At 42.1% G+C, this 13961-nt stretch overlaps 1 protein-coding gene across 1 annotated transcript in view; it reads left to right on the top strand.

Moving 5' to 3' along the window:
• Positions 1 to 13961, top strand: part of xirp2b (xin actin binding repeat containing 2b) — a 161192-nt gene that overhangs the window by 120882 nt on the left and 26349 nt on the right. The window contains exon 4 of the mRNA XM_059966249.1: positions 7967 to 8095. Coding sequence (XP_059822232.1) covers positions 7967 to 8095 — 129 coding nt within the window. The remainder of the gene's footprint in view (positions 1 to 7966; positions 8096 to 13961) is intronic.

Raw genomic sequence — 13961 nt, 5'->3', positions numbered from 1 at the left:
ATTGCAGAGAGACATTGATAGGATACAGAAGTGGGCTGAGAAGTGGCAGATGGAGTTCAACCCAGAGAAGTGTGAGGTGGTACACTTTGGAAGGACAAACTCCAAGGCAGAGTACAAAGTGAATGGCAGGATACTTGGTAGTGTGAAGGAGCAGTGGGATCTGGGGGTAAATGTCCACAGATCTCTGAAAGTTGCCTCATAGGTAGATAGGGTAGTTAAGAAAGCTTATGGGGTGTTAGCTTTCATAAGTCGAGGGATAGAGTTTAAGAGATGCAATGTAATGATGCAGTTCTATAAAACTCTAGTTAGGCCACACTTAGAGTACTGTGTCCAGTTCTGGTCGCCTCAGTATAGGAAGGATGTGGAAGCATTGGAAAGGGTGCAGAGGAGATTTACCAGGATGCTGCCTGGTTTACAGAGTATGGATTATGATCAGAGATTAAGGGAGCTAGGGCTTTACTCTTTGGAGAGAAGGAGGATGAGAGGAGACATGATATTAAGAGGAATAGACAGAGTGGACAGCCAGTGCCTCTTCCCCAGGGCACCACCGCTCAGTACAAGAGGACATGGCTTTAAGGTAACGGGAGGGAAGTTCAAGGGGGATATTAGAGGAAGGTTTTTCACTCAGAGAGTGGTTGGTGCGTGGAATGCACTGCCTGAGTCAGTGGTGGAGACAGATACACTAGTGAAGTTTAAGAGACTACTAGACAGGTATATGGAGGAATTTAAGGTGGGGGGTTATATGGGAGGCAGGGTTTGAGGGTCGGCACAACATTGTGGGCCAAAGGGCCTGTAATGTGCTGTACTGTTCTATGTTCTATGGATAATGCTGAGGCTTTATAAGACACTAGTCAGGCCACACTTAGAGTATTATCAACAGTTTTGGGCCCCATATCTCAGAAAGGTTGTGTTGCCATTGGAGAGAATCCAGAGAAGTTTCACAGGGATGATTCTAGGAATGAAGGGGTAAACATGTGAGGAGTGTTTGGCAGCTTTGGACCTGTACTCACTGGTACTCAGAAGAATGCGTGCAGATCTGATTGCAACCTGCCGAATGTTGAAAGGACTAAATAGGGTGGACGTGGATAGGATGTTTCCTATAGTGGTTGTATCCAGAACTAGAGGGCACAGCCTCAAAACTGAGGGGCATGCTTTTGGAATGGAGGTAAGGAGGAATATTTTTAGCCAAAGAGTGGTGAATCTGTGGAATGCTCTGCCACAGACTGCGGTGAAGGACAAACCCATGGGTATATTTAAAGTGGAAATTGCTATTTTCTTGATTGGTCAGGCATCAAATGATATGGTGAGAAGGCAGGTGTATGGGGTTGAGTGGGGTCTGGGATGAGGCATTATGGAATGGCAGAACAGACTTGATGGGCTGAATCACCCTATTCTATTCCTACATCTTATAACCCCAACTTTTACGTAAAGGAGAGAGAGGCAGAGAAACAGTGAACTGTAATTCTGTTAGCCTGGATCAGTAGAATGGGTAATGCTGGAATCTATTATTTTAGAAGAAGATGACCTTTAAAGTTAATATGGCTGAGTAGGCACCTACTTGTATAAAAGAAATCATGTTAACAAAGTCATCAAATTATTTTGAGTTTATGGATCAAAAGTTTCTGTGAGGTATTTGGACTTTAAAAAGGGCGCTAGTTGGAGAGACACCCCAGTCAGTCTTAAACAAACTAAGAGTGTGTGGTATTAGGAGTAATATACAGGTGTGGATTAAGGATTAGATGGCAGATGGAAAACTGTAAAGTTGGTGTAAGTAGATTATTTTCAGATTGAGAGACCGTGGTATGTCACATCAGTATCAATGATTTAGATATGATAATGTCTCCAAGTCTGTTGATGACACAGAGTTAGACGACAATTTGAGTTATGAGGAGATGTTATAGGGAATATGACAGTCTAAGTGAATGTGTGAAGAGATGGTAAATGGAACATGATGTGTGTAAAAAAAAAAAAAAAAAAAAAAAGAAAGTGAGGTTGTCCATTTTTGCAGAAAAAATAATATTTTTAAAATAGTGAGATTTTGTAAGATGTGCTAATCATTAAAAGTTAACATATGGGTACAGGGCGTAACTGGAAAGATAAAGAACATTTAACAAGAGGATGTGAATGTAGGAGTGGAAATTCCTTGATCATGTTATTTATGGAATAAAAGGAAATCTGTGATAGGTGAATCTGTGGAATTCAGTGCCATAGGTGAATGTATCATTGGATATATTTCAGGCAGAGGTTGATAGATTATTAATTAATCAGGGCATCAAAGATTATGGAGAGAAGTCGTAAAAATATGATTGAGAAGGTGGGGGAATGGGGTTGAGAATGTGGGAAAATGGGGTTGAGCAGGAGAATGGCTTTGAGAGGAAACTTACTCCTGTTACTTGTGGAATAGTAGGAAATCTGTGATAGGTGAATCTGTGGAATTCATTGCCACAGATGGGTGTGCAGGCCAAGTCACTGGGAACATTTAGTGGAGGTTGATTATTCAGGGTAAGAAAGGTTTCAAGGAAAAGGGAGGAAAAAGGGTTAAGAGGCATAATAAATCAGCCATGATGGAATGGCTGAGCAGGTTTGATGGCCTAATTCTGTTCATCTGTCTTATACAGAACTCCAGTGAGGCAGCATCATAAATGTTATGTCTGTTCTTCCCCATTTAAAGACGGGTACTGTTGCAATAGGGGATGGCAAATGTATTGTAAGAGGAGAGATTACAAACTTGGCTTTTGTTCTCTTGCTTTAAAAATAATGAGAGGGGTTCTCACTGAGACAGAAGGGGTTTGATAGTTTTGATGCACAATTGATATTTCCCTGGTTAGGGTGTCTCAAACCAAGATTCATAGTCTTAAAATAGCAATGAATGTTTGAAGTTCTTAATCTAAGAGACCTGCAGATGCTTAGTGACTAAATTGTCATGATGTGCGCTGGCAATATCAGAACTCAAGTGTGGAGGAATGACAGACTCCTCTAATGAGACAGCGATGGGAGTTTATTCATTATAATTCCAAAAGAACTGAGCGAGACCGCAAGAAATAACACTCTCAACACTTGGACCCCATAATTAGTGCAAATCACGTGTCCACTTAAGTAATACAAGGTAACACAGAATACCCAATCCTATCAAAATAAACTTAACAAGCTTAAATAGGAAGCACCGGGAGACTGCATTTCAAAGAGCAAGTCACTTGTGAGAATACAAGGAACTCAAAACAATTAATGACTGTCATTAAACAAAAATTAACCATTTCAGGTGGTCTAGAAATCTCAGAGCTCAGCACTTACACAGACTCGAAGAGCTCATTACAATAAAAGCCAGCATTTAATTAGTGAAGGTGGAAGTCATTTAATTGCCTTGTTGTAGCGGTGTGCTACACGCAGCACTAAAATTACGACAGTAACTGCAGTCGAAGGAAAAAAAACTTTATTCCAAATCCTCAGCCTCACTTTTAAGCCTCCCTCAACCTGCCCCCCGTGGCGCAGAGGCTCCAAAGCTCTGTGCTTGCAAACCCCCGTAGGCTATCTAATTGTGAGCCGGTTCGGATGTGCCAGGAAATGGGTCGCCACATTGTCTCTATATATGAGGACATCTATCCATTTGTTAAAGGCAAACATAGAATTTGCCTTCTTAGTTATTTAGGGAATGAAACAATATGAAATTAGCACAGCGAAATAGCACTGTGAAAGGTCAATCATTGTCTCACTAAATGAGGGAGTAGACACGATCCCCAAATGGTATTGTCCTGTTCTGTTTTGTCCCTATGTTTCTGTAGCAATGCTAGAGCAGTGTATTGAATTGAGCAGGGAATGCAAGGAGATGAATGGGCTGCTCCAGCTTCAATTTCTTACCTTTTTCTGGCCTTAGTTTTTTTTTTAATCCAGACAGAGTTTTGAAGGGTGATGTGGGTCTGGTATGCAAAGTTTAAAGTATATTTATTGTCAAAGTGTATATACATTATTCAATCTTGAGACTTGTCTCCTATCAGGCAGCTACGAAACAAAGAAACCTGAAAGAACCTATTGAAAACAGACCATTCAACACCCACTGTACAGAGGAAAAAAATGAGTATCAATAAATGCAAGTAAAAGTCTGAAACAGCAGTAGAGGCAGAAATCCTCACGTTAAAAATCTCACGTTAAGAATCCTCACATTTGAATCCTCAAAATTGGAGCATTGAAGACAGAAACAGGTGAATTTATTATGGGGAACAAGGAAATGGCAGATGAGTTGAACAAGTACTTTGGATCTGTCTTCACTAGGGAAGACACAAACAATCTCCCAGATGTAATAGTGGTCAAAGGAACTAGGGTAAAGGATGAACTGAAGGAAATTTATACTAGGCAAAAAACGGTGTTGGATAGACTGTTGAGTCTGAAGGCTGATAAGTCCCTGGGACTTGATGGTCTGCATCCCAGGGTACTTAAAGAGGTGGCTCTAGAAATCGTGGACACATTATTAATCATTTTCCAATGTTCTATAGATTCAGGAACAGTTCCTGCTGACTGGACGGTGGCTAATGTTGTCCCACTTTTCAAGAAAGGAGGGAGAGAGAAAACAGGGAATTATAGACTGGTTAGCCTGACGTCAGTGGTGCGAAAGATGCTGGAGTCAATTATAAAAGAGGAAATTACGACACATTTGGATAGCAGTAGAAGGATCAGTCCGAGTCAGCATGGATTTATGAAGGGAAAATCATGCTTGACTAATCTTCTGGAGGTTTTTGAGGATGTAACTATGAAAATGGACAAGGGAGAGCCAGCGGATGTAGTGTACCTGGACTTCAAGAAAGCTTTTGATAAAGTCCCACATAGGAGATTAGTGGGCAAAATTAGGGCACATAGTATTGGGGGCAGAGTACTGACATGGGTTGAAAATTGGCTGGCTGACAGGAAACAAAGAGTAGCGATTAACGAGACCCTTTCGGAATGGCAGGCTGTGACCAATGGGGTACCGCAAGGTTCGGTGCTGGGACCGCAGCTGTTTACAATATACATTAACAATTTAGATGAAGGGATTAAAAGTAACATTAGCAAATTTGCTGATGACACAAAGCTGGGTGGCAGTGTGAAATGTCAGGAAGATGTTATGAGAATGCAGGGTGACTTGGACAGGTTGGGTGAGTGGGCAAATGTATGGCAGATGCAGTTTAATGTGGATAACTGAGGTTATCCGCTTTGGTGGCAAGAACAGGAAGGCAGTTTACTATCTAAATGGAGTCAAGTTAGGAAAAGGGGAAGTACAACAAGATCTAGGTGTTCTTGTACATCAGTCAATGAAAGCAAGCATGCAGGTACAGCAGGCAGTGAAGAAAGCTAATGGCATGCGGGCTTTTATAACAAGAGGAATTAAGTATAGGAGTAAAGAGGTCCTTCTGCAGCTGTACAGGGCCCTGGTGAGACCCCACCTGGAGTATTGTGTGCAGTTTTGGTCTCCAAATTTGAGGAAGGACATTCTTGCTATTGAGGGAGTGCAGCGTAGGTTCACAAGGTTAATTCCTGGAATGGCGGTCATATGTTGAAAGATTGGAGCGACTGGGCTTGTATACACTGGAATTTAGAAGGATGAGAGGGGATCTGATTGAAACATATAAGATTATTAAGGGATTGGACACTCTGGAGGCAGGAAGCATGTTCCCGCTGATGGGTGAGCCCAGAACTAGAGGCCACAGTTTAAGAATAAGGGGTAGGCCATTTAGAACAGAGATGTGGAAAAACTTTTTCACCCAGAGAGTGGTGGATATGTGGAATGCTCTGCCCCAGAAGGCTGTGGATGCCAAGTCTCTGGATGCATTCAAGAGAGAGTTAGATAGAGCTCTTATAGATAGCGGGGTCAAGGGATATGGGGAGAGGGCAGGAACGGGGTACTGATTGTGTATGATCAGCCATGATCACAGTGAATGGTGGTGCTGGCTAGGAGAGCCAAATGGCCTATTCCTGCACCTACTGTCTATTGTTTAAGTGGTGTCACTTGCAAGACAATGGGAAGATGGGACTTGGTTGGTTATTCTTCTATAATTGATTCTATAAGGTTCTGTATCAGGGGTTCCCAATTATTTTTATGCTTGACCCACCATTCAATAAGATTATGCTTGATCTTGTCTGGGCCCTATTTCCACTTCTGTGCCAGATGATGACTTTGCATTAAGGAAGTATAATTTTAAGTGAAAAATCAAGGAGCAAAGATAAAGGGTCCAAACATGTAATTTGATAATAAAATTTACTTTAATACATCACAGACCAAAATGCTGTTCCTCGTCAGTGATGGGTATATTAATGGAAACTATTCTTAGAGATGGTATATATAATTATCTGGATAGACAGGGTCTGATTAGGAACAGTCAACATGGATTTGTGCATGTAAGATCATGTTTGACAAATCTTAGTGAATTTTTTGAAGAAGTTACGAGGAAAGTCGACAAGGGTAAAGCAGTGGATGTTGTCTATGTGGACATCAATAAGGCCTTTGACAAGGTTCCGCACAGAAGGTTAGTTAGGAAGGTTCAATCGTTATTATTAATATTGAAGTATTGAAGTTAGGTATTAATATTGAAGTAGTAAAATGGATTCAACAGTGGCTGGATGAGAGATGCCAGTCAGTAGTGGTGGATAACTGTTTGTCAGGTTGGAGGCCGGTGACTAGTGGTGTGTCTCCGGGATCTGTACTGGGTCCAATGTTGTTTGTCATATCCATTAATGATCTGGATAATGGGGTGGTAAATTGGATTTGTAAGATACTAAGGTAGGTGGCGATGTGGATAGTGAAGTAGGTTTTCAAAGTTTGCAGAGAGATTCAGGCCAGTTAGAAGAGTGGGCTGAACAATGGCAGATGGGGTTTAATGCTGATAAATGTGAGGTGCTACATTTTGGTAGGAATAATCCAAACAGGACATACATGGTAAATGATAGGGCATTGAGGAATGCAGTAGAACAGAGTGATCTAGGAATAATGGTGCATAGTTCCCTGAAAATGGAATCTCATGTGGATAGGGTGGTGAAGAAAGCTTTTGGTATGGTGGCCTTTATAAATCAGAGCATTGAGTATAGGAGTTGGGATGTAATGTTTAAATTTTTACAAGGCATTGGTAAGGCCAAATTTGGAATATTGTGTACAGTTCTGGTCACCGAATTATAGGAAAGATGTCAACAAAATAGAGAGAGTACAGAGAAGATTTATTAGAATGTTACCTGAGTTTCAGCACCTAAGTTACAGAGAAAGGTTAAACAAGTTAGGTCTTTATTCTTTGGAGCATAGAAGGTTGAGGGGGGGGGGGACGATAGAAGTATTTAAAATTATGAGGGGGATAGATGGAGTTGACGTAGATAGGCTTTTTCCATTGAGAGTAGGGGAGATTCAAACAAGAGGACATGATTTGAGAGTCAGGGGGCAAAAGTTTAAGGGTAACACGAAGGGGAATTTCTTTACTCAGAGAGTGGCAGCTGTGTCGAACGAGCATCCAGTAGAAGTGCTAGAGGCAGGTTTGGTATTGTCATTTAAAGTAAAATTGGATAGGTATATGGACAGGAAAGGAATGGAGGGTTATGGGCTGAGTGCGCGGCAGTGGGACTAGGTGAGAGTAAGCGTTTAGCACGGATTAGGAGGGCCAAGATGGCCTGTTTCCATGCTGTAATTGTTATATAGTTATATGGTACTGTATTGTTCCATGTTCTGTGTTCTATAGAGTATGGCAGAAGGATTTCAAATGTTATTTGCCTCAATGGAAAATGGGATACTGATGTAATTTTCAGTGTAAATATTATCTTCATTGAGCCAGCATTTTACTCTCCCATTGCTTCAACAACCAAATCCCAAGAAGCTTCCAGTGATCCTTGGCCTGGTTGTACTCTTCTAATGTGTAGTTTGAGCATATAGCCCTTCGCAAAAAGGTGTGAACTGTGAACGTACTTTAGCTTACAAAGGGACTTTCACCAGTGTAACGTTTCTTTGTCACCATTCTGTCAGGGTCCAGAAGAGGAAGCACGAGCCCTGCCTGGAGGTCTAGCAAGTGTGAAGAAACAGTTTGAGTCACAAGGGATTGCCTCCACACATAGTGCCGCTGCCCACTACCACTACCAGCAGCGATCTGAGCAGGTAATTGGCTGCAGATATGAATCAGAGTGTAATTAGTACAAGCTGACACCAGGTAAAAGTTGCTCTTAGGTTAAACTTAAAAGTTTTCAAAGCCATTTTTGATTTTTCACAGAAATACTGAAGACAATGATTTTTGGGTCAGGTTTTGGCTGTTGTCTTTCTTTCTTTATTTTAGCGGCAGTGGACAGTAAAGTCCTGCATTAAAAATGTCAAGCGTAGGGTGAGCTTGCTCATCAATATTGTACTGCAGGAGTGCTCATCGTTACTTCCAGATTCCACACTTCAGATGGGGCATTAAAACTGGAATACTGTACTGTGCAAAAGTCCTAGGCACAAATATATATAGCTAGGGTGCCTAAGACTTTTGCACAGTACTGCATTAATTTTGGTTTTACTTTCATATATGTTTTTATAAAAAGAGCACAGTCACAGCATTCCTGGGATGATTAGCAGTAAGGTGACATTATCAGCAGAGTATAGTTCACCACTGTTGCAGCCTGATCCAACAACAGATACTTGATTTATCATCTTATTGACTGATTACTGCTGAATCCTCCCCCCAAGTAATCAGCACTGGAAAAGCTCTGATGAATCAAGAGAATTGGGGAATGGATTGAAGAAAATGAAAAATTAGACTTCATATTTGCATTAATTAGCAAGGGAAACAGGAAAGGACCATTGAAAAGCACTGATGTCAAATTAAAAAGTGCCAAATTTAAAATAAAACCTTAATAATGGATATTTGAATACGAAAGAAATATCACTTTATATTGGCCTCCCTGGTATTCCTTTGAGCCAAGGATTTTCCTCATTTATACGTCCAATTCATTCATTCTTCTACCTTCCTTGCCCTTTCCTATTTCCATCTACCCTTCTCACACACACTTATCCTCTTGGATTTCTTCTGCTTTGGCCTACCCTCCCTATTCCCTACCCCATCAAGATTCACCTGCCCATGATCATGCCCTGGTCTGTTTCCACATCATTTTCCAGCCTTATCCCTACACTCCCCCTCCCTTTCCTCTCAACTGTCTCTTTCTGCCCATCCATTTAATCATTTTTTTCCCTTCTATCTGTTTCCACTTATCACCTACCTTCTGGCATCTGATTCAATCTGCCCATCAGCCCTCATCTCACCTGATTCTATCTACTGGTAGTGTCGTGGTTAGCATAATACTTTGCAGTACACGCAACTTGGGTTCAATTCCTGTTGCTGCCTGTAAGGAGTCTGGGTTTCCTCGCGACTGCCTGGGTCTCCTCTGGGTGCTCTGCTTTCCTCCCACAGTCCAAAGATGTACTGGTTTGGTCAGTTAATTGGTCATTGTAAATTGTACAGTGATTAGGCTAGGATTGAAGTGATTAGTCTGGGATTAAATTGTGGGCTTGCTTGAAGGGCTGGAAGGGCCTATTCTGCGCTGTATCTCAAAAAAAAAAATCAGGCCATTTCTCAGCCCTTTATACCAGTTATCTTACCCCTACACTCTCAGTCCTGTGGCAGCATCATGACCTGAAATGTTGAGTATTCCTCTGCCTCCACAAATGCTGCTCCATCCTCTTTGTTCATCCAGGTTGTTTGTGCTTATCTTCACCATACTGGTTCTTCAATCTCTCTCACCATCTTGATCCAAGGAATCCTCATGGCTTTGACTCTCCTTGTCCAGAATCCCGGTAGATCCAAAGTGCAATTTCAACAAATTGTTTAAACTATCCATACAAATAGATAAATAAATATTCATATAAATATGTAATAAACTGAAAATAAAAAAACTCATTTTTCCTCAGACCCACTTGAGGAAAGCATTATGGAAAAAAAATTATAGGGGTTACAGTCATGACGGTTGCATTGGGATTTTGCCACTTGTTTGTTCATGATGGTCCATATTGTATGACTTGGGCAATCATCGTCTTTCCATGACCATGATTGTTCTTGGCCAAATTTTCTAAAGAAGCAGTTTGCAATTGTCTTCTTCTGAGCAGAGTCTTTACAAGACAGGTGACCCCAGCCATAATAGACAATAGGTGCAGAAGTAGACCATTCGGCCCCTCGAGTCTGCACCGCCATTCTGAGATCATGGCTGATCATTCACTATCAATACCCAGTCCCTGCCTTGTCCCCATATCCCTTGATTCCCCTATCCATCAGATATCTATCTAGCTCCTTCTTGAAAGCATCCAGAGAATTGGCCTCCACCGTCTTCCGAGGCAGTGCATTCCACACCTCCACAACTCTCTGGGAGAAGAAGCTCTTCCTCAACTCTGTTTTAAATAACTGACCTCTTATTCTCAATCCATGCCCTCTGGTACTGGACTCTCCCAACATCTGGAACATATTTCCTGCCTCAATCCTATCAAATCCTTTAATTATCTTAAACGTTTCAATCAGATCCCCTCTCAATCTCCTCAATTCCAGCGTGTACAAGCCCAATCTCTCCAATCTCTCTGCGTAAGACAGACCTGCCATCCCAGGAATCAACCTAGTGAATCTACGCTGCACTTCCTCAATTGCCAGAATGTCCTTCCTTAAACCTGGAGACCAAAACTGTACACAATATTCCAGGTGTGGTCTCACCAGGGCCCTGTACAAATGCAAAAGGACATCCTTGCTCTTGTACTCAATTCCCCTTGTAACAAAGGCCAACATTCCATTTGCCCTCTTCACTGCCTGTTGCACTTGCTCATTCACCTTCATTGACTGGTGAACTAGGACTCCTAGGTCTCTTTGCATTTCTCCCTTACCTAACTCGACACCGTTCAGACAATACTCTGCCCTCTTGTTCCTGCTTCCAAAGTGGATAACTTCACATTTATTCACATTGAATGACATCTGCCAAGTATCTGCCCACTCACCCAGCCTATCCAAGTCTCCCTATATTCTCCTAACGTCCTCTTCGCATGTCACACTGCCACCCAGTTTAGTATCGTCATCAAACTTGCTGATATAGTTTTCAATGCCCTCATCTAAATCGTTGACATAAATCGTAAAGAGCTGTGGTCCCAATACAGAGCCCTGTGGTACCCCACTAGTCACCTCCAGCCAGTCCGAGAAACACCCATTCACTGCTACCCTTTGCTTTCTATCTGCCAACCAGTTTTCTATCCATGTTGAAACCCTGCCCCCAATGCCATGAGCTCTGATTTTACTCACCAATCTCCTATGTAGCACCTTATCGAATGCCTTCTGAAAATCTAGGTACACAACATCCACTGGCTTACCCTCGTCTAACATCCTTGTTACACCCTCAAAAAAACTCCAACAGATTAGTCAAGCATGATTTGCCCTTGGTAAATCCATGCTGGCTCGGCCTAATCCTATTTCTGCCATCTAGATGTGCCACTATTTCGTCCTTAATAATGGACTCAAGCATCTTCCCCACGACTGACGTTAGGCTAACAGGGCAATAGTTCTCCGTTTTCTCCTTCCCTCCCTTCTTGAAAAGTGGGACAACATTAGCCACTCTCCAATCTTCAGGAACTGATCCTGAATCTAAGGAACATTGGAAAATGATTACCAATGCATCCGCAATTTCCTGAGCCACCTCTTTTAGAACCCTTGGATGCAGACCATCTGGACCCGGGGATTTATTAGCCTTCAGTCCTACCAGTCTACTCATCACAGTTTCTTTCCTAATGTCAATCTGTCTCAATTCCTCTGATATCTTATGACCCTGGCCCATCCATACATCTGGGAGATTTCTTGTGTCCTCCCTGGTGAAGACAGATCTAAAGTACACATTAAATTCTGTTGCCATTTCCCTGTTTCCCATAACAATTTCTCCCAATTCATTCTTCAAGGGGCCAACATTGTTCTTAACTATCTTCTTTCTCTTCACATAGCTAAAAAAGCTTTTGCTATCCCCTTTTATATTCCTGGCTAGACTGAGCTCATACCTGATTTTTTCTCTCCGTATTGCTTTTTTAGTTAAGATCTGCTGTTCCTTAAAACTTTCCCAATCATCTGTATTCCCACTCATCTTAGCCCTGTCATACTTCTTTTTCTTTAATGCTATACAATCTCTGACTTCCTTTGTCAACCACTGTGGCCCCTTCCCCCTCTTTGAATCCTTCCTTCTCATTGGAATGAACTGCTTTTGCATCTTTTGTATTATCCCCAAGAATATCTGCCACTGCTGATCCACTCTCTTTCCTGCCAGGGCATCCGCCCATTTAACTTTGGCCAGCTCTTCCCTCATGGCTCCATAGTCTCCTTTATTTAATTGCAACACTGACACCTCTGATCTGCCCTTATCCCTCTCAAATTGTAGATAAAAACTTATCATGTTATGATCACTACTTCCTAATGGCTCCTTTACTTCAAGATCACTTATCAATTCCTGTTCATTACACATCACCAAGTCCAAAATAACCTCGTTCCTGGTTGACTCAAGCACAAGCTGTTCCAAAAATACATCCCTTAGATACTCCACAAACTTCCGATCCTGGGGTCCAGCACCTACCTGATTCTCCCAGTTCACCTGCATGTTGAAATCTCCCATAACGACTGCATTACCTTTAGCACATGCCAATGTTAACTCCCTAATCAACTTGTACCCAATATCCACGCTACTGTTTGGGGGCCTGTACACAACACCCATTAGGGTCTTTTTACCCTTACTGTTCCTCAGCTCAATCCACACAGACTCTACTTCCCCTGTTCCCAAGTCACCTCTTGCTAAGGACTGAATCTCATTCCTCACCAACAGGGCCACCCCACCCCCTCTTCCCATATTTCTGTCTCTACGATAGCACGTATACCCTGGTACACTCAATTCCCAGGCCTGATCCCCTTGCAGCCATGTTTCTGTTATCCCAACAATATCGTAATTCCCCTTTTTCATCTGATCTTCAAGCTCATCTGTCTTATTTCTGAAACTACGCGCATTCAAGTATAGAATTCTGAGCCCATTCCTCCTCTTTGCTTAAAACACTGTCTACTGTACCTAACCCAGCTCCTTGAACTTCCATTGGGCTAATTGCACCCTGAATTTTGATGACCTTCTCAAGATCACCCAAACCTTCTACACATTTAACCCCATGCTCCTTCTGACCAACCCTCTGGATCTGGATCCCTGCCCCCTGCACATCTAGTTTAAACCCCCCCTCTCAATGGTCTTCAGAGATCGTCTGCCTGGCGTCAGTGGTCGCATAACCAGGACTTGTGATATGCACCAGATGCTCATACAACCATCCACCACCTGCTCCCTTGACTTCACCTGACCCTGATCGAGGTGCTAAGCAGGTGCTAAACCTTGCCCAAGGGAGACCTGCAGGCCAGCAGAGAGAAGGAGCACCTTACATTTCCCTTGATAGAGTTGTATCTCCACTCCACCACCCAGCTTGCCACCAGCACTCTCCTTTTGGAGTTGGAGATAACTGAAGTAGTACGAAAGGAGTATTGAGTCCAGAGGAAGAGCGACCAAATCAAACAGAGTGCCAAAAGGAAGTGAAGCACAGCACAAGTGACCGCCACACATTTCCTTTTCTGTCCTACACGCATCTGAATTCTGATTGGACATTTCCACTAACAATAGTTTTCTGTTGTTACTTGTTTCATTGTGACTTCTGAAGGCCAGGTATTAACATTTGTCTGGTAGTTATTATACAGCTATTTATTTTCTTTCCACTTGCCTTAAAGAATTTAAGTGAAGGCCTTCCAATATTTTTTGTTCTCCCGGGGTAAATTCTGTGAAATGTCCAGGTACCATTTGATATAGCAGATGTTAGAAACCTCACAATGCATTTCCAGTCTGGAAAGGAAACATGCCACATGCGATCATATAAAAGTTGTTGATTGATGCATTATTATCTTTTATTAAAAACAATCTGACAGTTACTGGAAAATGTTTATACAAAGCTGCTTTTGAAAAGG

Source organism: Hypanus sabinus, chromosome 4, assembly GCF_030144855.1.
Source record: "Hypanus sabinus isolate sHypSab1 chromosome 4, sHypSab1.hap1, whole genome shotgun sequence".
Lineage (NCBI taxonomy): Eukaryota > Metazoa > Chordata > Chondrichthyes > Myliobatiformes > Dasyatidae > Hypanus > Hypanus sabinus.
This window is presented reverse-complemented; position numbering and strand designations above follow the sequence as displayed.